The sequence below is a fragment of the Camponotus vicinus genome, unplaced genomic scaffold (assembly GCF_025532165.1).
Source record: "Camponotus vicinus isolate PSW18456_S1 unplaced genomic scaffold, iyCamVici1.0 SCAF_2, whole genome shotgun sequence".
In the NCBI taxonomy this organism is placed as follows: domain Eukaryota; kingdom Metazoa; phylum Arthropoda; class Insecta; order Hymenoptera; family Formicidae; genus Camponotus; species Camponotus vicinus.
Genome location: NW_028141956.1, coordinates 9,616,545 through 9,641,321, shown reverse-complemented (window position 1 = coordinate 9,641,321; position 24,777 = coordinate 9,616,545). Strand labels below are relative to the sequence as shown.

At 33.2% G+C, this 24,777-nt stretch overlaps 3 protein-coding genes across 10 annotated transcripts in view; 1 reads left to right on the top strand and 2 right to left on the bottom strand.

Annotated features, from left to right (window-relative positions):
- The window catches only part of LOC145965983 (uncharacterized), a 57,281-nt gene extending 53,487 nt beyond the window's left edge, over positions 1–3,794 (bottom strand). For 3 of the 5 annotated variants that reach the window (XR_014436932.1, XR_014436931.1, XM_083089606.1), the window contains exons 1-2: positions 3,386–3,794; positions 2,917–2,963 (exon numbers count right to left, since the gene is read on the bottom strand). Coding sequence is in view for 3 of the 5 variants with exons in the window: in XM_083089606.1 (XP_082945732.1) it covers positions 2,917–2,963; positions 3,386–3,406 (68 nt within the window). In the remaining 2 variants the exon portion in view is untranslated. Of the gene's footprint in view, positions 1–1,755; positions 2,315–2,916; positions 2,964–3,385 lie in introns of those variants that run through there. The other 2 variants (XM_083089609.1, XM_083089608.1) reach the window with 2 other exon arrangements.
- A 1,076-nt stretch (positions 3,795–4,870) lies between these two features.
- LOC145967258 (BTB/POZ domain-containing protein KCTD3) overlaps positions 4,871–24,777 on the top strand; it is a 62,993-nt gene continuing 43,086 nt past the window's right edge. The window contains exon 1 of the mRNA XM_083091969.1: positions 4,871–5,195. Coding sequence (XP_082948095.1) covers positions 5,164–5,195 — 32 coding nt within the window. The 5' untranslated portion in view covers positions 4,871–5,163. The remainder of the gene's footprint in view (positions 5,196–24,777) is intronic.
- LOC145967255 (uncharacterized) overlaps positions 17,992–24,777 on the bottom strand; it is a 38,250-nt gene continuing 31,464 nt past the window's right edge. For all 4 annotated transcript variants that reach the window (XM_083091961.1, XM_083091960.1, XM_083091962.1 and 1 more), the window contains 2 exons: positions 24,495–24,664; positions 17,992–23,018 (listed from right to left, as the gene is read on the bottom strand). In XM_083091961.1, the coding sequence (XP_082948087.1) occupies positions 18,231–23,018; positions 24,495–24,664 (4,958 nt within the window). In that variant the 3' untranslated portion in view covers positions 17,992–18,230. The remainder of the gene's footprint in view (positions 23,019–24,494; positions 24,665–24,777) is intronic.

Genomic DNA, 24,777 nt, shown 5'->3' with positions numbered 1-24,777 from the left:
TTTAATGGTACGGTCAAAGGACGTAACTATCTCGAGATTTCTCTCGCGAATCTCATTTCGCGCGATATCGCCTGAAATCTAGCGGCATAATATCAAGTTTTAACATTCGTAATCCAATATTCCCGTTTCCTCTTTTAATTGATACCAAAATACGTTGCACTGATATACGCGTAAATAGGATTAAAAATTTTCAAAAATGTTTTTCACGAAAATGCTTTTTTTTTGCTTCAAATATTATATTATATATTTGCATGACTTATCAGATATTATGATGCATGACACTAATTATTTGGAAAACGTATACAGGGTGTCCCGAAACTAACGCTTGATATTTTAGAGGCAGATTCTCTGGCCAATTTAAAAACGATATTTCCTCGCGAAAATGTCGCAGCACTAATAGTTTTCGAGTTATAAACGATTGAAAATAAAGGGTTTTTCGCAAACTAAGATTTATGGAAATAAAATATTAATAAAGTCACATTCTTTAGTTAATTTTAGGTAGAGTTTACTTTAATAGAATTTTAATTTAAGTTAGAAAGATACATGATGACAAAAATTGGGAATATGCAAAAAATAATGATCTCCCTCGATATTTTTGCTGAGGAAAAATCATTTTTAAATTGGCCAGAGAATCTGCCTTTAAAATATCAAGCGTTAGTTTCGGGACACCCTGTATATTTAATGTGTCATATAAAAATTATCTTGTGGATTAACAACGTTCAAACTTTCGACATTCGACATTATTAGAAAAACTTCAAATAAAGTAACATGTTTCTACGTGACTTGTTCGACTACGTGTTTCTTTCGGTGACTCGTAAGACCGAATAACTGAAGTCGTCTTAGTTTTGTTTGCTGTGCGATTCACGCAGTCAACTCAACGTTTTGTCTTTTCTTCTTGCATTTGTCTTTCGTATATATTCTTGTATATTCGATCTTACTTTTTATGTTAAGATGAACGATACTCACATAGAAACTTACTAATGGATTTTATCGATTGAAGAATCAAAAGAATTTCTACAGATCAGAAGATTCAAAAGACTAAAATTTCAATATATGTGAATGCGCATATATAAATATTATACAATACATCTGTAACAAAATCTAAAAAACTTGAAGAAAGTATTGTGAAAGTATTTTATAAAATTCCTCTATCGCTATATAACAGTATATAAATCTTCCGACCTTCAAACTGCTGTGTTTTATATATTACTAAAAAATATAAAAAAATATAAAAATAAAAAAAATTATATATTAAAAAATCCACAAGTTATTGTTTTCATACATGTATTCATTTTTATCTCAATATGGCTTATTTAAAACACACACACACACACACACACAATGTATTTCTTGATTTTAATTAATATAACCTTATAGAATAAATGTTATTTGCATAAAAATAACACAATTTCTGTCTTCATAAAAAAAAACTTGAAATTATTAAAATTTTAATATAAAAATATTTAAAATTAAATTAAGCATTTCTGTGAGAGAGAAAGCGTTTTAAATATTCATGATGCAAATCTTTCATGGTGAAAATATTTATATGCTCAAAATAAAACACTATCATGAAAAAATGAAACAAAGAATATTTCCATTATTAAAAAAATATTGTATTTAATCAGAATTGACGATTAATTTTTATTATTAAATTAATGTCCAAAATTAAATTTTTATACGCTACACGAAAATGATGTATGCACGCGTGATAAAAATATATATTTGTATATATACAATACATATCTGTATTTTTAATTATCTGAATCGAAAACATTTTTGATGTCGGTCATAAACTATGATCAAATTATATACATTTTTCCGCAAATTTTTCTCAATGATAGGAAGAATAAAATGTAACCAATTGCAAGCAATCGGTTCCGATCGGCCGGACTCGGATGAAAGATACATCGCGCAGAAAATCAGAACTTCCCGTTTGTCGAATATTGGGAAGATTCTTCCGACTCTTCCAACGAGCAGTCGAGCAAGAAGTCAAAATCGTAAAATGCGACATCGTCTTCGTCGTTCGAAAAAATTTCGCGGCGTTCCGTCGAAACGAGAACGTCGGTCGTTTGCGCGAGAAATGCAACTGACGATGTATTTCTTCGCCGGCGAAGTTTTTACGATGAATCGCAACGCGGATTCCCGTCGACTTGTCGTCCACAGAAGTCCGGCTGTAAAACGCGTATTTCTCGCGACTGACCCGATTCGTCCCAATCAAAACTTTGTCCCGTTTGTATCTCGGTGACTTCCATCCGCTTCGCATCCGTCATCCGCATCGCGTTTATTCCGCTTCTGTAAGTTCCGTGCGGCGTGACTTCACAAAAAAATTGAATCTTCCGGTTCGTATGACGCGAGAAATTCGAGAGTCAGTAAGCTTGACAGTTACTGACTCGGTCAGAGTCAGTTGTGCAATAAGTCACCGAAATGTGATGGTCACATAATTAGTAATACATTAGTAATCATTAATCGATTATATTATATATTAATATAGTCAATAATACAAAAAATAAGCTCTATTTTTCGAGCTTTATACACCTTTTTGTGTATAATTTGATGGCTGACTATACAATATAATTTATACATCTTTTTATATTTTTAAATATTTTTAACTTGAATTTTTTTCTTTCTCGCAAATTTCTTTTAATATAATACTATAAAATATGAATAATAAATTTAGATAAATGATCTGTAAGATAATCTATAAAAATAAATAATATAAAATTTACTTTTATATTTTTTAATTATTTAAATGTAAATTATTATATTGATAATAGCAATAAAAAAGAAGAGACTTTATATTTGACTCTTCTCTGTGATATCCTTTATTAAATAAAAATATAATTTTTGTAAATCCATATATATATACATATATATATATACTTCCAAATTATAAAATATGAAATCAATTAAACTCACCCATAGGATGCAACAGCGGAGTTATCGTACGTAACACACGTTGTCATCTGTAAAATATATAATATATCCAGATTAAACAATGTCAAAAATAATTAAAAATTATACTTTAAAAAATGACTGTTGCAAACTAAATTTTGTATTCGATTTTTTTAAATTAATATTTATAAAAAATATTATTAAAAAACTATAATGTGAAAGCGAAGTTTTCTAAAACGTAAATTTTTCCTAAATAATAAATAAAATAAATGCAATATTTTATATAAATAATCTAAGCGATAAATATATTAAGTAAATTTATTAAGTACTTTAAATATATTTTTTACAATTATATTTATATCATCTAACAACATATATTTTATATGTATGTTAAATATTCAATAGAAATGTTAAATAGATCACTGCGGAGATAAAGAAGCAATTTTACAATTAACAAATATAAATTAAATTAAATATAAATCGCTAGGCTAACCTTATAGTTGCCTGATGTCATCCCGGATCTATTCCTCCTCTTTCGTTTATCCTTCGCTGCTTTATTATGGCACTCGTACGACACTCACTCGCGAAAATGTGGTTAATTATGATCGCGCGCACACTATTCAGTAAAATACAACAATTGCGCGGCACTTTGCACTACATTTCCGACGTTGAGCATTTACGGAAGAACGCGAAAACTACGAGAGCATTGTAATTTTTTACGATTATTATAATTAGCAATTATCAGACCATGAAAGCGCACTCGAAAATTACGTGGTCAAAATTCACGCTAGTACTAACTCTGAATAGTATACACTTGTATTTTAATTTCGAATTATAACGTAAGCGAGAATAAATACACACGCAAGTTTAAATGAAAACTCCACGAACTGCGTCTCGTTTGCAAATAACGCGAAATGCGTAGCGGAATGAAGTTGGCTTCACGGATACTACGCGAGTCTCGAGTGAGGGCCAGCGCACAAACATTGCCGTAGCGCCTTACGCCACCTTACGTAAGAATCTTATGTTACGTGATACGTAAACCAATCTTACGGCAACGCACAAGAAATTCTTACGTTACGTTAATTAACGCGGGAAATACGTAAAGAAAATTCTCTCAATATTACAAATATCATTTCCAACGCATAAATTTCGCGAAACATATATCATTAATAAACAGTATAAATATAATCAAATATAATCAAATAATTTTAATTACGCAATCTGATAATTGCCATTTATAATAGGAAACGGCTGTATCTCGTAGGGTAATATATCGAGAAAAGAGCAAGAAAGAGAATAAAAATTGACATACGCAAAGACGAAAAGATCATTATAACAGACCAGTTTTACGAGAAGAGACTAGACAGAATCACTATCGCGAAGGTTGTTGTATAAAAGAATTTTATATGAATAACATGAAACACACACGCTCATGTTATAATACACGCGACCGTCGATGGATTAATAATATTCTTTACATCTTTCTGCGCGTCGATCCTTGTCCTTCTTTCCCCCTCCCTACGCCTCTTGGTAGTCGAACGTCTCCTTCCCTCACTACATCGCATATCAACATACCGACATACCGCCAAATATGTAAACAAGGTCGCGTCTATTCCGAACTTTCGTACGCTATTGTATGTAGCGCGTTATTGTTTACATAGCTCGTACGTGCCTTATCAGTCGCGTTACAATACTCGAATGAACAGCAACGGCACGGAAGCTGCTCCATATATTGTCGTAGCTTTTAAAACGCGATGATTATTATAATTAGCGATTATCGTACAGTTCGCGTAATTGATTTACTCCAATTGAAAACGATGCGTAAGAATTTTGTCGCCACTGCTATTTGATTCGATAACGAAAAGATATGATATATTGATTGTTTATTACTAATACGCAAATTCGCGAGATTCATACATTAGATACGTATTACGCTTACAATATTAAATCTCGTAAGTAAATTTTATAAGATGCGGATGTTTGTTAGAAACGGAGGTGATATTATCGCGATAAATGATGCATAAATTCCGTATGGTTTTCGAGGAAGGGGGGAGCGGATACCGATTTTATAGTTTTTACGTTGTTTTTCTAGCATAATAAAAAATACGTGTTGCGTGTGATAAATTTTGGAAAACCGTGCAAAATGCATTCATTGTATTTTGCTGATTTGAACGCGCTCGATTACAGTGAACTGTGTTTTCGCGAGTGTTGTGTGAGTGCCAAGAAGAAGCAACAAAAGATGAACAAGAGGGAAGAAGAAAAAAGCCGGAGATGACGTCAGATAACAACGGAGCAGTCAAAAGGTAAATTTGTAACTTATTTAATTTATTATTTATTAATTGTGAAATATTAATTATTTGCTTATCTTTGTTGTAATGTTCTATTTTTTTATATTACTATATTTGTTTTATATATTGCATATATAATATATAAAACATTTGTATTTTATTCTTTTTTAAATCTTTAAAGTATTTAATAAAATATATGAAATATTCAGTATATATAAAAGTCATTTTACGGATTTTTTATTTAAAATTTATATTTTAAAATTTTTATATTTCACAATTTAAAATTTACATTTTAAAACATATATATATATATATATATATATATATATAAAGTATAAAACATAAATATATACATAAATATATATCTGCTCGAAAAAATTATAGTTCTCACCTCATTTTCTGCAATCGTGTTTGAACACGATTATACGTAACATTGCTATAAAAAAAAATTTGCATCTTATAAATAAGTAGTGACTCTGTTCCCATAAAAACAATTATTTATTCTTATACTGAAAATTTACTCTTGTAATAGTTGAGGCTGGAATGAATGTGAAATTTATTTGAGACACACGTTCTTATTTTTAATTCGAGATGTACTATATTGGCGAATAATACCACAATATGCAATATTTTATATGCTTTTTTCGGTATTTCCGATACACTCCTACACGCTTATTTTCGAATGATATTTATTTTTAATGAATCTATTAATATTTACTTTAGTAACGTTTGCAACTACGGTCACGCGAAGTTTATTTGATGAAACTATCGCATTTTCACAGTATATCAACGCTATATATTATATTTACGCATAATACTATAGTCGGTATTTTTCTCGGCATTTCCGATGCTACATTTTTTACTTAGAGATAATATTTTATTTAACAATTCTCACATAAAGTTATAACTCAAATGTTAACAATGATTCTGATCGTGATATTATATTATAATATATTAATAATTACACGAAATACGGCATTGATTATAATAATAATCTGATTTCTCTTTTTCAATACTCACGATACTTGTTTGCAATTAAATTTACATCATAAATATTTTGACGCCACAAAACTGCGCGCGATTACTACAGATGAGTAAAAAGATTAAATATTTCAATTTCCGTTCCGCTTTATTCGATTCCGAAATTCTGAATTTATACTGCATGCGTTAAATATAACTGGCCCGACATGTTAAATATAATTGTCCCATCATTATTTGAGTGCTAATTAACAAACGTAACGTTAATACGTACATGCAAATTAATATAAAATAATTTTGATCACTAATTATTCAGATATATTCCATATATATGTAATCTTTGTACCTCGTTATTTTAATCTCAGTACGTATATGTACATATGTTGTGTGTTAAAATCAAGATCTAAAATTCCGAAAAATTTTGTGTGGGAACTCATCTAAAAATAAACCAAGATTTTTTCTCTGTCATTAAAAAAACTAATTAATATTTTTTGAAACGGATATCCTCCCTTTTGAGCCGCGAAATTCGCCGCCGTACGATCCTCATTCACGGGGTGTCAAAAGTGAACGGGTCGTGCCGTTCGTCGGCGGATGTGTAACAACTGGCGAGCGCATTAGAATAACGCGACGCGGCCAGGCTGCACCGTGCTAATTACGTCCTGCCGTCTAGTTTGTATTAATGCGGGCGTTAGCATTCCACAACGGCCGTCCGGCTTTCCGCGTTACGTCGTCGCGTCGCGTCGTATCGCGTCGCGGCCGAGACGTGCGTTACGTGCGTCAGAACGCACCGGTGACTGTTGTTCCGGCCCCAAAGGGCCATGTTGCAACGTTTCCCTTCCTGCCCTCCAATCCCCGTCAGCCGAGGGATGCGCTGCACCAGGTGGATTTAACTGCAGGTATAAGCCGCGTAGGTGGATGCTCAGCATCATCCCCGAGTCCGAAATCACTTCGCGAGCTAAGCTCGTTACCGACCTCGTACTTTATTTACGCGAATGTTGTCGCTGCCATCCGTCTCGCGATTAACGCAGCGGATACCTTGTTATGTGGAATACGAAGTTGGAAGTTAAAAGATGTTTATTGTCTGTGTCACATACATGTGTCAATGCAATTGACGTGGTGAAAAGCAACATTCTGCTGGAGTTTCATTGAGATTGGACTATTTATAGTATGAATTAAGGAAAAGGATTTTTTTTAAGAAGGAATAAATTAATAAATAAAATATGTATGATCATAAGTAGATCAAATGGAGAGTTACATTAAATCTCTTGTACAATATATATATTGTAATTGATTACATATTCAATTGCTTTATTTTACTTTTTTCTCAAAGAAAATTAATGCGGAATATAAACAACATTTAATAATATACACATTTAATAATATTTATAAATACAAATTAATAATCGTTGATATTCTCGATATATTTGAGAATGTAAATGTATTTAAAATATTCACGTATATTACACATGGTTTATTATTTCTATCACATGATCATATATTATATTTATATTTGGTTCAGAGGATATAAACAATATTAAATGTATGCAAATGGAGCAACAATATTTAATATAAATTAAAGAATATATGAATATGATTTTGTATGATATTCATTTTTGTATATTATATAGTTTATTCAATTTCTTGGATAATTAATCATTTTACTTAATAGAATAATAATATATTTTATATATTTATAAGAAATTTTTTATATATTATACATTTTATTACAATAAAAAATATTTTTTTTTAAATTAAATGCTATCGATAAAAAAATATTTCTTCAATTCCTAATTTGTAGTAAAAAATACAAATGATAATATATAATTTCGAGATATAGTATATTCATTTAAAATGATATATTTCTAAATATTTTTAAATAAAACTACATATGCAAACTTGTGAGTGTGTATGTACGAATAATATCATACATTTGTCACAAAGAGAACAAACTGTAAATAATACTATACAAATGCAAATTAGCAGTAAATTAGAAATTATACTCGCAGTATAACAACTATATCTTTGTTGCATAGCACAACTTATAGTCTTTGTCGTCATATACCGATTGTAATGTATGCAGCTTTCCATGTTATTATTATATTACTACAGTTTTATTATAGTTATCATTATACAAACTATTAAGAAATATCAAATCAAATTTTTTATAATTGGAGAATAAAACGGTCAATATTTAAATCCAACTTTTATAAGTAAAAGTATTTTTACAGCTCTACAAATTTTAAATTTTATATCATGACAAAATCTTTAAATATTTAAAATTAATAAAGTATTTAAGTAATTTTTTAAACGTTAAAATATATACATATGTATTTAGAATATATATTAAATATTGTGTTTATATTAGATTAAAATTGCATTCATATTAGATTACAATATTTAGCGATTCTTACATAGATTACGATAAAAAAAATACTCATTTACCTATCTTCAGACGTTCGCTGCACTTCTTAATTTTCATCTCGAACGAGGAAAGAAAGTTTTTTTCACGCGGATGTATTAATCTAGACAGGGCTACATAGAAATTTCGCTAATTACAGTTCTGGGTAAATCATACTTTGAACAAATAAGTAAAAATGCAAGAGTGGCGCTGGCAGAAAGAAATAGAAATAAACGACAGAAAGGAAGGACTCCTTTTCAAGGAAGCGTTGTGAATTAGTTTCCATTTGCTAATTACATACGGAATAGAGGAAAAGAGAGAAAGATAGAGACGCGACGGAAATAATTATGTTTAATCTTGCAAAAATTAAAAATTCTGAGATGACTGAGAAAAACTTTTTCTTTTCTCCCCTCTAGAACTGCGCGATCGAAATCAGTATAATTTATCATTAATTTATTGTTTTGTCTTCTTTAATCTTATGCATCTTATTTTAAAAATTATTTTCCATGAAAATTTTAGTAGTATTATGTTAATGATTTTATCTAAATATATGACGAAAAATAAAATAATTAAAGTAAAAATATATTCGTACATATATAAGATACTTTAATTTGCATATTTTAAAATCTACAAAGAATAATTAACTATTAAATATACATAATATATTTATAGAATATTTGCTAATATAAACAGAGTAGATAATATTATCATATTGTGAATTTATTATTAAAATATTAATTTATTTATATATTACTACAAATCATAAATATATTATTATATATTATATAAATACTTTAAAGCATATGTCGACAATAAGCCAAAAGTAGCAAACTTTCTCTACAGAATCTGAACAATGATTTGAATAATTTTGCAAGTATTATTTTTCTTATGAAATAGTATTTCTGAATAGTATTATTTTTACTTTAAAATATAAGGAAAAAAGTATATTTTCATAAATAAGATAATATTTTTTAATAAAAATAAAAAATATGACATATACTATAAGTATATATTTTCTTCGTATTATAACATTTGGTTTAATAAGATTGCGAGAGCACCATTTTTTTTAGATTGTATCTTATTGTTTCCTTAAAGAAAAGAATCTTATAAATTTTTTTTAAGATTTTAGAATAATTACATGAAAAAATTCCGAGACAAGTAATTTAATTATAAATTATGGACTGTTAGGTGCGAAATACTTATGTCCTTAGATGAGTCACTGTCCAGTAAGGGATTAAAAGACTGCAGGAATGCGAGAGATACTCGCGTTAAAAGGGTGCAAAAGAAAGGAGCGTGAATCGTGGATTCGCCCGGTGCTTTTCTCGTTGCTTATCTCTACGGCAGATACGCTCGCAGCGTTGTTCCGTAGCTGGTGTCGAGAGAGAAAAAAAGAAAGAGAGAAACACCGGAAAGAGTACGCTATCTGGCATGTCCGTGTACAAGTAAATCGTACAAAATACATGTATATTCTTCTCGTGTACGTGTGTCCGTACGCGTATTCCGCGCGCGCTTTTAACGAGCAAACTTTCGACAAATAAATTTCGTGAATCAGCGCGCGCGTTTCGCCCCAAGGAGGTATTCGTTCGTTCGTTCGTTCATTCGTTATGCGGCCAAGAGATCCACGAACGTTGGCTCTATCTGCGTACTACGTAACTGCGAACGAGTTGCAACTGATGCATCTCCGGGGCACTCTGAAAGGATAGATTTGCATAGGTTGACTATTTACGCGTTTTACTCTGAACGTTTCATCTTAAATGACTATTCAAAGTAAATAAAGACGAAAAAGAATGCTGTTTTTTAATGTCTGACATGATGAATTATATTTCTGGAAACAAATTTCGATTTCTATTTGAGATTTTCTTGAACAATTTTGTAAAGAGATTTAGTATCCTAATATTCTATGTATATGTAACAATTTTAGACTATTTTTGACATATATTTTAAAAATTTTTAGAATACAATAACTCGGAATTAATGATGTGTTTCGAAAATTGAATAAAATTGCTGCAAATTTAATTAAATTTAAAAATTTTATCATTTTTTTATATAAGCCGATTCAACGATAAATGTACAAGAAATATGCTTTTAATAAATAAACTAAATGGATGATTTTAATGAACAGACAAAAATTTGTATTTACTTTAAGAAAGCACAAAATAAAATTGATTATTAAAAAATAGAAATATGTCAATTTAAAAAAGCTATATCAGTTTTGATTATTGATATCTGATGTCAATGGCCAGATGGTTTTAATACTACCTTCTATATATAAGCTGATAATAAAATTTCTGCTTTTAGAAATGTAAAAAAATACTATCAAATATAATATAAAATAAGAACAATTATTATCGATGATTGACAATGCTTTATTTTAAAATGGCGCTAACTGGACGCAATAGAGATAATTTAAACAAAGTAGCCAAACAGATATCAGAGACAAATTAATAATAATATTTATTGTAACTGGGAACTAAGAACGAAAAAAATATCATCGATTCCACGATCAATCATTAGGCAGATTAGATATTATAGTTAATAACGCTGCAAGATTGGAACTCGGTAGTATAGACTACAAGCTTGGAACAGTATGATAGGTTCGATATAATGATTTAAGTGTATAATATATGTATGCATATACATTGATGCAAAAAAACTTAATAAATAAACGTGTATAATTTCTTGAATACAATCTTCAAGTTATGATAAATAGATAAATATATATATCTTCGGAATTTTCAAAATAAACCTTTGCTCCGTATATAATTGACAACAGTGGCAGTGCCGTATCTGATTAAAACCAAGGGCAATATTATCAATGTTTTTAGCGTTGCTGGATTATGATCTTTCCCTAATTGCCTGGCATATCCTATGACTAAAGCAGCTTTGAATTAATTTACACGTTGCGTTGCTTTAGATTTGGCACAGAAACAGGTATGTTCGTGAAGAAAGAAAACATTCTTTTTTTAGTAATCTATTATTAGAGATCTATTTAGTAATCTATTATTAGAGATCTATTTTTAGAGCAGAGAATTGATGAAATTAGCCGAAATAGCTATGTTTGGATTATTTAACTACAAATTATTCAAAAATCTGACGTGCTGGAGAAATTCTGCAACCAGATTCAGCGTCAAAAAACTTATCAGATTCACCTGCTTTTTGTAACTAACCAATCCTAAAATTTCGCAGGCTGTGTAATTATCAAAATTTGTAATTAGAATTAAATATTCAATTTTTTAATTAAGTTATAATCGCGAGAGATTTTCAAATTGTTGTATATTTTTCACAGATTTTTCTTCTCGTGAGTTTTGTTGTTGCTTTACTTCGCAATTTTATTAAACACAAAATTACATAATACTATCGTCTTCCTCTATAATTATTGATCTGATTGATTGTCGAACTTTATAGTCTACTATAATAAGATTTAAAAAGTTTATTTTACATTGGCAGAAACAAAACTTTGAAGAAAACAACGACTTTGTGTTACGAACGGTGGAATATCGTGCTGCTTCTCGCGACTTTAATACTTCAACTTCCACATTTATTCCGTCCCCCGGATGAAGTTCACTTGTCTTTAACTGCACGTCTACGCAAAGCACAAGCAGCTTAAAAACTAATAAGTAACTGTCGCCCAGCCATGTCTACTTCCCTTTTCTCTTTGCCCCTCTGTGCGTTTCTCTTTTCGCTGCTTTCCTTCATTCCTCATGTTACTATTCTATTCTTTCCGTTAACAAAATGAGTCCTATCATCTTGCTATATATTTTTTGTACCCGGATATTTATAGAGAAAATCAAGATAATTTAATAGCACCTCTTAAAAATAAAGAAAATGTTTGGAATATTATACAATCATAAATATCGATAAATATAGATTTTTCTCTTTTTTTATTTAATTAACATTTTTTTATTTTTTACTAACTTTTTGTTATTTTAATGTATATTATCTTATATTATAGGAACAAGTGGGCACGGAAGCTCAGGCAATAAATAAGGGATTAAATTTAAATTAAATCTTGGGTAAAAAAGGGTCGATTTCAGTTTCATTTATTTTAGTTTCGCGTCCCCTATATATTTCTTTTTTCGGTATACTCCATATCTATATATACATTCGCGGTCGTAAGGACGGGCTAATTGCTGGAAATGTGTCTTCCCCTGGTAACAAAATTCGCTCATAGCCCACAGAATGGCTCGACAAAGCTAATTCCTCGCCGAGTTTCTCGCTCTTAAAGCCGAAGTCTCATAAATTCAACGGAATCTCTCGATGTCCTCTAAGATTTAGCTGGAAAAGAAAGAACAAGTCGCGCGCTCGCGGGTGAATTATTTTGCGATCCGACAGTCTGGATTATTGCAATATTAACCCCTTATTTCATCGAGATTCTAAAGCTTTCTCGCTCAGTGACTCATCTTGTTGTCGACATTTTTTTCTCATTCTTTAATATAAATAACAGATATCTTATCCACATAAGTTGATGAATAAATTCGCACTTATAACTATAATGATCTGCAACTTTATAAAAATCAATCGATAATTGTAACTAAAATATCGATTCCGTTCGAAAGATTAATTTTCAGTTAATTAGCGATAAATTATTCGTATAATGCGACGATTAACTTTTCTAAGATTTACCTTGATTTCAGATCTACCGCTTTTTCTGTGATGTTAAAAAAATTAGGCACGTTCGATACTTGCGATCGTGCACATCGATCCGAAACGAGTGTTTAAAAGAGCGATACGTTGGGGAAGACCGTGATAGATACGCGCGATCACATCGGTAGGCGGTGGTCGAAGTTACACCACCCGCCTACAAACCGTGGCAATAAAATGAATTTATCGATGCCGCAAAACGGCGGCTCCTTACTCGCTCTCCTCCCGCGGTCGTACTTCATTTTGCCGATATTAAATGCTGTAAATTCAGACCGCCACCTCCATCCCTCTTTTCCTCTTTGCCTATTTCGCTCTCCAGCTACTACCATCGCCACAGGGTGCTACGGAATCGATGAGCTTGTGTGTGTTGTGTATATAGTATGTATAGTACATATGTGCATGTATGCTCATACGCAATGAGTTTATGTCATATATATGTCATCGAATGTGTCTTGACAGCGGCTATTAACACACTAAATAAAAGAGACATCTTATTTGATAAAACAATTTAAAAGAAAAATTATCTACTTTATAATATAAAAAATTATATATAAAATATAGAAATTATTTTTTTTAATGAAATGTATTTCTTATAGATATTTTGATAGTTGACACGACTCCAATGATATGTGATATAAGATCATTAACAATTATTTAAGCTTAAAAAGGTATAAATGTAATGAAATGAATATGAAAATTTGTTCCATTTTTGTTTTTGCCTTTTTTGTATAATTTTTATATAAATTTATATATGTTTCTCTGTAGTTTTCAATAAGTATATCGATTTTTTAAAAAATATTTTCTCAGATGTCGGAATTTTCATTTAGTTTCAAAAAAGATCATTCACGAAAGAAAGTATAACATAAATTGAGAGCATAATTTGAATATTATTTAATTATTATATTTTTGTAACTATAAATTTTTATTTTACATTAAATTTTTAGCTGGAACTTAGAGCACAAAAGCAAAATTGCATACATATGTCAATCTTGATGTCACTCCTTTATAAGCTATCTATATTATAAAGCATTATAGAGCAAAAATGAACACAATTCTACTTTTCCACTACATTACATTACAGCTACATTATGCTACAGTAATTATATTACTTTGTTATCTATGTTACGTATAAATTAATTACAGCTATATATGTGATATCCAAATATCGCATTATATCCCCATTAGGCCAACACAATTACATTATGTCCCAATTATATTACGTTATTTGATCATCGTGACTATCGGTTGAAAAAGAGCTACTACCAATTTCACGATCGCGTAAAGTAATTTATTAGATAAAATTACGCATCTCTCGTGACACGAATAAATCGATTTGTTGCATCGATCGCAGTTGAACTTCCGTTCAGGCTGCACTTCATTTCTGCATCCGAATGTAATATCGGCGGTATTTCGTAATCAGATTCGTAAACGCGAGTTTTACGAACTTGAACAAATTTACACAAAAAAACTTAATCATATCCGCGTGTAATGATGGCGAGAGAATAATAACGAGGTGGCGAGACTCCAAGCATTCGGGGTATCGTTGCATCAAATTCGTTGCATCGAGGCCAAGGATGTTCGTTCGATCAAAAAACCAACTGACTCGCGGATTTGTGTTGTAACTTTATGATGACAATGAAGCTCAGATATTAATCGCGTATTTTAATAGAGAAATGCGATGTGAGAGCACATGATTCGTGTTACTATACGGATTATAAGATATAATGATTATAAAATCATTTTCGATCGAGAGATTAATAATAAATTTGATTTTTATATAGAAGGATGTATTTCAGACTTAAAACTCTGCATTACAGTTAAAGAAAAAAGAGATTCATTTTGAAATCTATAAAATGTTTATAAAAGAAATTTGTAAAAGACGAAAAAAGTGTTAATTTTATTTTCATTAATTAAATGTATATAATTATATATAATTAATATATATGTATATACATTAAAGCTTCATCACCTTCAACTTACTCGTGCATACACGACAGGGTATATTGACAAGTTTGGAGCGAAGTCCTTTTCGCGTAATTCTCTTCTTTTCTTCTTATATTCATATAAAAAAAAATATGTCGTGATAGGTGAATTTTCAATATAAAAGATAAATTATATTGCGGAATGTATGTAACGTCAAAAAAATGAGATATACGCGCGGGATATATACCTATATGCATCAACAAACTAATATTTTAACATTAACATTTTAACGACAAAACTTTTATTACAATATTTCACACACAAGAGAGTATATTATACAGTAATGAGAAAAAAATATATGAGAGAAAGAGAGAGACAGAGAGAGGGAAAGAGAATAAGCATATTGTATAACAGCTGATTGATTTATAAAAGTATTGAAAATTGACTTCGTAGACAATCTCAATATACATATATGTTCGAAATATCGATATATTATATTTCATTCGTTTTTCCTAAAAAAAAAAACATAAAAAAAAAACGATCTGTTGCATGTAATCTTATAGGTTATAGCTTCTTCATTATAGCTTATAGGCACAAATGATCCGAATAATCCTCACGAAATGCAAATAGAAATAACTGCAAGTCTTTCTCGAGGCACACATAAATTCATGCGATCGCGGCATGACTTTTTGCATAGTTTTCTGCTGCGCTATCTTCATACTACATATGTGTGCGAGCATAAACGAGCATCGTTACGCTTGCATCAGCATCAAAGGCAAATACGACGCGTGGAAAACGGGGCACGTGGCGGCAATTTTCAGAACGTGTCAAGAAGGTGTGTGTGTGTGTGTGTGTCTATGTGTGTGTGTGTTATGGATCGGTCTTTATCGTCACTGGGGAGGAAGTAGCGATCTGCTTCGCGCGCGCGGACAATGCAATTATCAGCCCTCTCCCCTCCCACACCTCTCTGCGAGTAAGTCTAGCATCCGTATCTTTTTGATGAAACTGCAAAAAAATTCTTTCAATGATTTTGGCGCTTTTTATCTGGTGATTATGCATTCATACACGATATTGAGAAATTTTACAAGCTAGCTCTATAAAATCGAAATTTATCAATAATATAAATTTATAAATTTGCGCGAATATTAGTCGCGCAAATCGATCAATTAATACTCTCTTCATTTTTCCCCCTTTCGATAAGCTTTTAAAAACCGTAAAAATTATTCTAGTTTGCATTAGAAAACAATTTGTATGTAGGATGAAACGCTAACCATCGACTCTCAATTTAATAACACTTGTTGATAAAATCATTATATCTAAGCAATGAGCGGAGCGTTTTCCATACTGAACCGTATTAGATCGTTTTATCCTAAAAAATTATTAAAAAAATTGTCTATCACTCAAATAAATCTATTTATAAATATAAATTAGAAGTCCAGCAAAAATATAAATTAGAAGCCAGCAAAAATGGGCATGCAATTGGATGAGAGTTCTCGCGTACTAGAGATTTATCACGCAATAAAATAAAATAGTCGTAAACTGCTCTACGCTGTTCCTCTCCCGTCGAGAGAGCGATATTATTAGAATCACGATTGCCGGCGCGAATCGCACCATATGAAGCATCATGCGAAATGCAGCAACAGCAGCAACACATGCGTCAGTTCTTTATTGAAGCAACGGAGTCCGTGTCGGTCATTTACCTTCGTTTTATATGATGCTAAATATGAGCTTCTTGCCTCATGGAATCATGTACCTTTGTACATTGTCGAATGAAACTAATCGGAAATTTGCATCATTTATAAGAGCTCTTTGCAAGAGTATCAATTATAATGACGGATTTATAAACACAGATTTAATATATATTTTGAGTAGGACAAGATTAGCAATGTCAAAAGAAGAAAGATTAAATAAATTGATAATATATTTAAAATTGACACAGGTTGTGACTAAATTATGTCTCTTTATTTTAATAAAATAATAATATATATTAATAACGTGAAATATGATATAAATAAAAAATCACAGAATATTTTTTTGCCATTTTTTTATTGTAACGAGTGTTAATCTATTATGAATTTTTTATTATTTCGAAAAATAGTATTTATTAAACAATTTTTGTGAACGATATACAATAGTTATATATTTGTCATCTTATATAGCAGAATAATGTTAATTTAGTATTAATTATGTAGCAGAATAATATATATTAATTTTATTTATTTTATAATTATAGATTCTTACAACTGTACAAGAGATGAAAAATGATCCTCGAATATTAACGCAAACTGTGATCTTTTATGTATTGCTTATGCAAACATTGCTTATATGTATATAATATAAAGAGATTTATAGAATTGCAAAGATTTTTATAGAATATACATTTTTATAAAGATTATAGCTTTATAGAGATTTATAAAGATTTATAGAATTCTTAATTATAATAACTTTTACAAGCTAAATAATTCTTAACACATTATTCAAATACATTTAACGGTATTTTTGAACCATAGAACCATAGAAGTTGTATAAAAATTCGTAGAGACATTTACATTATTAGAAAAGATAATCATTTATCATTATGTACAAGATTGTTATTTCGATTAAATATATAATCATTATTTGTGAAAAATGTTAATGGCCTTTGCTTTAAAATTCTTACAATTTAGAATATTCAACAATGATAATTATTTAAATATTGATTATTAAACATTGATAATGTTAAAAAGCATCCTAGATTTAAGCAAACTTAAATATTAAATATGTTGAATATGAAAACGCATCTGAAAAACATAAAATTAAACATTGACATGTATTTGTACAAGCTATAAAATCCATTAACACTTTTTACGCATAATTATGGTCATCAACACAGTTGTTAAAGATAGATCGTTAAATATAATTAAAAGATTAATAAAGTGAAGGGAGCACGAAGTAAATATTATTATAATGTCGGTATTTACAAGTTTCTCTCTTTCTTCTCTCTCTCTCAATACATTTTTATACTTAAATATACAATTATTATAATTATTCTTTCTTTGATAATAATCAAAATACAAAATACATGTGAAAAATAGATTTACAATTTATCATGGAGTGATTGTTAAATTTTCTCAAAATGCATTTGTACCTCTGCTGTTTTCTACAATTCGTCTCCTCTCCTTTAAAAGCTCCAAAAATTTTGCTCTTGGACTACCAGGATACTTTAGTTCCATGTTCAAAGAGCCTACAAATCTGGGATTTGCTGACTCGAGCCTTAAAGTATTCTTTGATCTCTGTGTAATTTTTCGCGCGATTTCCTCTTCTGTATTGAACATATGTCCAAGTTCAATCGGCTTTGCAGGATCTGTCAGACAATCAGGATATTTTACTTTTGTCTCGAAAATGATCGGCATCTCAATTTTGAATGGATTATCATTTTCTTCCGGCAATTCGTTGCGGTCGCAAAATTCTTCAAGATCGATTTCAGAACCGATCGATGTTTTCGAGCCAATATTCTCTGTTTGATCGGAAAGTTTCGTTTTCCTAAAATTCCGGGGGCTACTCTCGATTCCGCGAATGTTGTCGAGATAATCTTCGGCGGCGGAAACTTCATCGAAATTAAGGATTCCACGAGTGTCCCTCCGGAAAGTCTCCCGTAACTTGGAGTAAGTTGTTGGACTACGGGACCTAAGATCGCGTATTTTCCACAGGCGTTTTTGTCGCAATTGTCTCGGGCTTTGGTACTTGCTGAAATCGGCCGCATGCATCAATTGATCGAAAATCTTGCGCTCCAGATCGTCATCCGGTATGATATTGTTACTCTTATTATCGAAATCATGTTCATCGATTTTAATCTGATCTCGTCGTTCTGCCTCCTTTAACGTAGGCTGCTTCGTGACGTCAGTTTGAATGGAAGACAAAAAGGGCAAGGAAATCCTAGAAAGATTTGACTTGTATGTGCAACTTTCAGCATCATTTTCAAAACTCATATTGCCGCATTGGTGGATCACGCTGACATTGGACATCTCAGAATCTATGCTGGGACTCGCTAAACTCGATTTAGCGCCAGTAGACTCGACCTCGATGCCATACCTATCTCGAAGGATCAGGTTGTGTTTGCTGACTTTGTCAATGCACGCCTCCAGTCTCTCGATACCTTTCAGACATTTCTCGTAGGACTCGACAACAACAACTTCGTCCTGTTGCAAGTGCTCGTCGGTGTCATCTTTTAGGTTCACTTTACACTCGCGGAACTCTGTGTGACCTTTATCCGTACTCGGTTTGCTCCCTCGACGGTTTCCTCGTCTCCTGTGACGCTTTCCGCAGCTCTCCAGTTTGTTTACGGCACTCATGTACTCGTTGATAGAGTTCATGTTGCGCATGAAGATCATCGCCTCGTTCAAGTATTCTTCAAGAATGTTTTTCTTCTTCGACATTACTTGAGTGTCCTCGTCGCTGACGCTGCTGTCTGATTCGTTATGATCGGAGAATTCCTTTTCGTCGTTTAACGATTCTCGAGAGTCCTCAGAATTTTGATCTTCTTTCGATGCAGACAGAACTTCCTCGCTTTTCGCTGATTCTACCTTTTTCTGCCGCAAGGATTGATCAACTTCGACATTCGATTGGACGATGTCCAAGTTTTCGGCCACTGCCGGCTTCTTCATCTTCTTGATAATGGATTTTACAGCTACTAAGTTTTGCTTCGGTGCCAGGATTTTGCGGTTAGCCCCAATGTCAGTTATTTCTTCGGGACTGCTGGGATTCGAAAAGGATACCTTCTTCTTACCTCTCTCAATGTTATCAGACTGATTAGACGCCGTTATATTTGTTTCTTCTTCAGAATCATTATCCACGAGACAGGACGACGTTCCTAAGATCAACATCTTGTAATCTTGCATTGGATTCTTATCCAATATCTCGGCAGGTTTTCTCTTCGGGAGCTCCATCTCGGTATCGTCGAAATCGTCATCTATCGACGATTCAACGTTAATCGTATCTTTGTGAATTGTCGAAGCTTCCTTCTTTGTATGCGCGACAACATCTGGAGGACAGACATTCTCGTAATTCTTAAGATTCTGCGTATCCATTGTATTCACGACAATTGATCTCTTCGCGATATTATCTTCGTCAAGACTGTCGTCCGAAAAATTATTATCACAATCCAACAGATCCTTTATGAAAGCAGATTCCTTCAAATCTTCGAAACTACTCACGAAATCTTGTTTGCATGATTCGTGAATCGATTCTTCTGAAATTTTATTGGCTGAAGTACATTCGCTGATTACTGCAGAAGAAGGCAAGCTGTCAATTAGTGATGCATCAGTGTCTTGCTGCCCAGTAGGCGATATGATCATTATCTCTCTATTAAAATCAATAAATTCTGAGCATGGAAAAGTCCAATTTTTCAATAAATCTTGACAAGCAAGTCTGTTTATCGGTCTTTTAGGATTCAAACTGTAACTACGTTTTTTGGCAACAAAAGCCCGCATTAAATCACCTTTCAAGATCGGCTGTTTTTTCTGATAAGGGTCCTGGATATCCCATTCCGTCTTCGCGTCATTTTCCTTTGTTTCGATAACGGAAGAAGTGCCAAGGGAGTTCCTAAAAACCATCGACTTCTTTGTTATGGTTTCCTTCCTTAAATCAGAAGTCGCATCATGATAATTATTGCTTTTTGGATCTTGAAAGATATTTTCAATCCTGAAGACTCTACCGTCCGCCTGAATGGCCGTCGATCTTACTGTAAGATCCTTTAAGAAAGATCTTTCAGCCTCGTTCTTGATCTGTTCCGTCTGAGATTCCTTGTCACTGGAAATGGGTTGCGGCTTCTCTTCCATGGCATCACTGCCGTCCGTCACAGCAATTCTTGACTCTAAGCCATTCGTACTTTCGATGGTTATACTGATCATATCCGGTAGAGATATAGAGATGACATTTCTCTCGGGACTGTTTACTGGCACGCGCTGGCCGATCTCGTGAACCAGACCGCAACAGTGACTGCGACCTCTGTTCTCCAAGCTCTCTTTCTGTCGACTCGCTTCTCGATTTCTGGTTTCTGTTTGCACTGCCGAGTTCCTGCCGGATGATGCAAGGAACGTATTAGTCGAACTGTCCGTGCATGGTATCCTCCTGTCAGCTTCTGGATAAAGCTCGGACATTTCGGCGCTAGACAGATTGCTTTCGGCGTAATTCTGCATATCATCAGAAAGTATGCCGGAGTCATTTCGTGGCGAGTGCAGTTCATAGTCGTCGAAATCGAGATCATTGGCCAAGCTCTCGGCGTCCTTGCAACGGAAGATGCTGGTTTGCGGTCGCCGATCTGTCAGCGTGGCCATATCCTTCACTCTGAGAACGGGCAACCGGTGATTCGCCACAGTCGTCAAGTCATAATCCATATGCTCTTCCGTGAGAACCGCCGCATCCTGGAGAACCACTTTGGGCTCGTCCGTCAAGGACGCCGTGTCCTTGAGACGCAGCGTCGATGTCGTCTCCGTCTGCGTGTCTACGTTGATTTTTCGTCGCTTCATCAGCATTTTTCGCGAGATTTCCTGGAGCCTCGATCGTGCCATGAAATTGGTAGACACCTTGACGTCGGTGCCTTCCGGCGGAGAACGAGTGCCCGATACATTATTAGTCGCCATATTATTGCTCTCTTCCGTGAGCTTTCTGCTGGAGTAAAGCCTCTCCGTGACTGCCGCGACGATGTCTGCACGTTTTACTCGCTGAATCGCCGTGTGATGTCGTACACCGCTCGCGTTTGCCGCTTCCTGATCTAAGGAGTTTTTTCTGCGTAGTAGCTTGTCGCGCGTCAAGCTCGAAATCAGAATCTGCTCGTCCTTGGAGCTACTTGAGCTGCTATCCTTGCTAGTCTTTCTCTTCAGATTTTCCAAACTCGGTTTTCTGCCGATGCTGTAACCGCCTATCTTGCCGATATTGGAATCCTTCAAGCTCTTGTCAGACTCGTTGCTGTTCTTCCTCTGCAGGTAATCCTTGCTGCCGATGCTACCGATCGCTTTCCAAATGCTTCCTGATTTAGCATTCACCTTGCGATCATCGATCTCGCGGATGTTGTTGAGTTTTTTCCCACGATCGGGCAGTGTCGGACGCTTGTCTAAATTCGTGTGCGATCGCTGAAGAGGATCGAGGATCGATGATTCTTTCTTTTTGTTAATACCATCGATCATAGAACCAAATTTCTTCGAGACGTTTAAATTCGACGGCAAATCGATCGAGTTTTGTTTGCTGAACGTACCTCTTGGTCCGCTTCTTCCAACAGATGCCGGACTCGACGGAGTCCTAAGAAATTCGCCGACCTCTGAGTCACCCAAGGTGTTGCAAGAATTCGCCGAAATACTGTGATCGTCAGGATCCACATCGATCTTCTCTGTTTCTTCAAATTCCTCGTTACCACCTTCTATAAAATCGGCATCGATCGAATCTTCCTGTACCTCATCGGAGCAAATTTCCTCGATTTGCGTCGATGACTCTTGCAAGCTGTCGTCCGGTTTAATCAGCACGGCCACTAACGTCGGTATGTCCACGAAGACCGGCTCGTTAATTTCATCTATCACTTCGTCCTCTTCGTCGTTTAATTCGGTGACTTTGGCTTGATTATAATTGTTTATAAAGCGATCGGAAACTTGTAGATGCTCATAAGAATTAAACTTTCTGACAGATCTTGTAGAACCGGTCTCACAAATCGTTACACTATCGCTAGAGTTAAACCTTCTGATCGGAAACACATCGAGTGATCTGTCGTTCTTTGATTGTGAAAATTCGTCCTTGCAATCGGACTGTTTAGATCGCAAAGTGTTGAGCGATTCCTGTTCTTCGCAATACTGAGGATCCGTCGCCGAATCCTTTGAACTTTGAACTTTGCCGCAGCAACACGGTACGCCAGTAGTCTGCTGGTCGATATCCTGCAACAAGGGGTTCATATAATCAATATTATTTTAATTTTAACTGAAAACAAATATAACGTATTCGGGCAATAAAATTTTTGTCCAAACTATTATATATATATTGGTGTCTCAAATTTTTATCGATGCTTTCTCTATAAATTATTTAATCAGAAAAAAGAGGGAAAGAGAGAGAATTGAGATTTTCCTCTCCTATATAATTTTTATTACATTAAAATATTTTTCTATAATTTTTATTATATTAAAATATTTTTATTATTTATTAATTAAGTTTTATTAATTATTAATTAAGTTATATTAAAATTGCTATAATAATATAACTTTTTTGTCTATTAGAAAACAATAAATTGATACTTAAGTCAGAATGGCTTGAATTAGTGACAATTTTTAGTTTTCTATTTTCTGCTCTTGTAACATGTATACATATCATTATGATACACTATTAAAAAAATATTATTACGTGTATACAACAATATAACATATCGGATTTGAAATGGAACATGAAGGCTTTAGAAAAGAGAACGTCGACGGAATTGCAATTGCGAATGAAGTATGAGAAATTTAATTAATCGACAATTATGCGACGCGCGGAAATGAAGAATAGCGTCTGCCTGATAGAAATGGAAACGCGGATACCTCGTTAAAGCGTAACACATGGGCGTGCTGTATTTTATCAGCAATCGTTCGGCCGATCGCTCGCAACGGGCGCTCAATAAGTGTCAAATAAACGATCAATGAATCTCATTTGCGTAATGACATCGGACAATATCGCGCAGCGCCGCTCGTATTGGTAAACCCCGATAATAAACTCCCCCATCCTCCCCTCCCTCCACCCCCTTCGCACGCGAGCTAAAACGCGACTGAAAAATCGGCCGCTATTTATCGCGGATCCGCGCGCTCCACGTCGAGCGAAATTGCGAAATTTGTTTTATAATGCCGCGCTATTACCGATCGCACGCCGCTTGAAACTCATTAATATTTTGCGCCGGCAGCATGCGAATCTACAGCCGTTGTTATAAAGTCGCTCGATCAACATCAGGCCGGGGATTAAATCCTTTCGTGTTTTCAGTCTCGCTTCTGCTGAGCGCGAATTTTTCATTCCGGTCGCGTTAAAAACAAAACGAGGAAACGATATTAATTTTCCTTCGATTGAAATAATATTTCTGCATGTAAAAAGGTGCGAAAAATCGAGAAATCGATGTGTAATGTAATGCGCAAATAATACATCTTTTTCTCTCTTTGTTTCTCTGAATTCATATTAGAATTATCATATCGCTAAAATTTTATATTTAGTTAGAAATTATTTTCTTCTCTCCTCCATTTAAGCATAGTTAAAGTAATTTTTCTTTAGATTCCTTATTGGACAACGTTTGCGTGTTTCTTAATTTACAGGTTTTCGTATTTGATTGCTAAGCTCAATTATATTTTCTCGCGTAATTTCCGCAAATCGAGTAAAATGAATCTGAAATTTCTTACCTTTTGCAGTAACAAAGATTTTAATCTGGCTACCTCGGCCCTTAATTCACGGATGAGCCTCTCCACGGGATCCTCATTGACCACCGGTCGATTGACCACGCTCTGCGCCCTTTGCGCAAATCGTAAGGTATGAGCAGTTTCGTTGTAACTTCCGCTGGCCGGAGATATTGCTGGAGAAGACATAAACTTGTCAATAATCAACGTTAGAAATACATGACAAAAATGTTGTACGCTCCAACTATTCTTAATTTTACTATGACTATTCAATCAGTGCGATTTTCTG